Genomic DNA, 1,649 nt, shown 5'->3' on the forward strand with positions numbered 1-1,649 from the left:
CGCGAGCCCGGCTGCCTTTACCTTGCACACCAGCTCCTCTCCGCTGTGCAGATGCACGGCGCGGAAAACGTGGTCTCCCTCCAGAGGCTCCAACAATAAGTATTTCCCGATGCAGGAAACGCAATGCGACAGGTTGGGAGTCTCGGGCGGGCTCGGGGAGCCGAGGTTCGGGCTGAAACTCTGGTTGGGCTCGGCGGACCTCAGAGACGACAACTCCTCGAAATCCTGGGTTTTGTTCCGCGATCGCCCATATCTCGCTATTGTGATGGGGGTGGACCTGTGTATGTTCATGAGTGTGGGGATCGCACACGCCAAACAAGAAGCCCGCTGCACAGAGGAGTCGCTGGCGAGAACCGCTGCCGGCGCTTCCGTGCCACCGGTGTTCCGAGGGACCGAGCGGGGAGGGGGCGCGCGGGGGGCGACGCGGAGAGCGAGTCGGAAGCCCCCGAGTGGGCGCCACCGGGCACCTCGTCTGAGCCCGGCTCCCGGGGGTCCTCGCGCTGCAGCAACTTGGGGCCTTTTGTTACCCCGAGGCAGCCGGCGAGGTGCGGGAGGTCCACACTTTCTGTCTGGCCCCCTCTCTTCCCAGCGTGGATCGAGTCGAGGGACCGGATTGCGAAGGCGGGGAGCTGCGGAACGGATCCCCACGCAGGCTCGCCAACTGCCGACGGCGCGACGAGCCGGGCCGGAGTGTGTGCGGCGTTCGGGGAGCGCACGGCGGCGGCGGGGCTCGCCCGTTAGAGCCAAACAAAAAGAAAAAGGAAATAAGCACGGTCTACCGGCTCGCGCCGCGCGGCACACGGAATCCGCGCTGCACCCCCTTTTTTGGTGGAAAGGGTGGGGGGCGTGGAAGGGGGGGTGCCGGAGACGGCAGTTACCTACGTTTTAACTGTAGATGGCGTCTGAGGCTTTTCCAAGCTCGCTAAAGCGCTCCCCAAATTAAACAAACAGACAAAAAAATTGCAAGAGCGCATTTAACTTAGAGCGGTCCGCGCTGCCAACAAAAGACTGCAAAAGCTGGGCGCAGAGTGGCGGCGCGGGCCGGGCGCAGGTACCCCGACACAGCCCGGGCTCGGGCCTGGGGCGGAGGTCAGCACCGCCTCATGCTGCGGCCACCGGCTCGCGCTCCAGACCGTCCTCCGATCGCCGCGAGAAGTGCGGCCGGCGGCCAGGGCAGATCACGGTCTCGGCTTTCCCAGGCCGGCGCTCGCGAGGCTCCTCAGGGCGCAGGGAGGGGCGCGCCCCCGGCCGGCCCGCCAGCCGCGTTCCCTTCCCGCGGGGGGACTGGGTCGAGCCGGGAATGATCTGCACGCACCGGGTCTCCCAGCCCGAGTCCCAACTGCCCGGCGACGTCGGCTTTGGAGACGACCGGCGTTTCTTCTCCCCCTCTCGCTCTTTCTCCTTCGCCCGTCGGAGGTGAGAGGAAGGCGCGTTGCAGTGCGCGGCGAGGCCGGCGGCGCCCGAGGCCAGTCCGCAGCTCAGCGCTCGCGCGGCGCCGGCGAGGCGGTATTAATAGTTACTTACGTGGCCGGGGATCTCGGAGCGAGCCGGGCCGGGTGTGCGCGGGTGTGCGCGCGCCTGGCTCGCGCTCGCGCTCCCCATTCAATGTCACCGACACATTTCCACGGAGCCTCCGCCTCCCCCCGCGG

General features: G+C 67.3%; 1 protein-coding gene across 1 annotated transcript in view; it reads right to left on the reverse strand.

Annotated features, from left to right (window-relative positions):
* The window catches only part of TRIB2 (tribbles pseudokinase 2), a 23,805-nt gene extending 23,062 nt beyond the window's left edge, over positions 1–743 (reverse strand). Inside the window, exon 1 of the mRNA XM_004686436.2 lies at positions 22–743. Within this exon, the coding sequence (XP_004686493.1) occupies positions 22–291 (270 nt within the window). The 5' untranslated portion in view covers positions 292–743. The remainder of the gene's footprint in view (positions 1–21) is intronic.
* Between the last annotated feature and the right edge of the window lie 906 nt (positions 744–1,649).

The sequence above is a fragment of the Condylura cristata genome, unplaced genomic scaffold (assembly GCF_000260355.1).
Source record: "Condylura cristata isolate star-nosed mole 26May11 unplaced genomic scaffold, ConCri1.0 scaffold00020, whole genome shotgun sequence".
In the NCBI taxonomy this organism is placed as follows: Eukaryota; Metazoa; Chordata; class Mammalia; order Eulipotyphla; family Talpidae; genus Condylura; species Condylura cristata.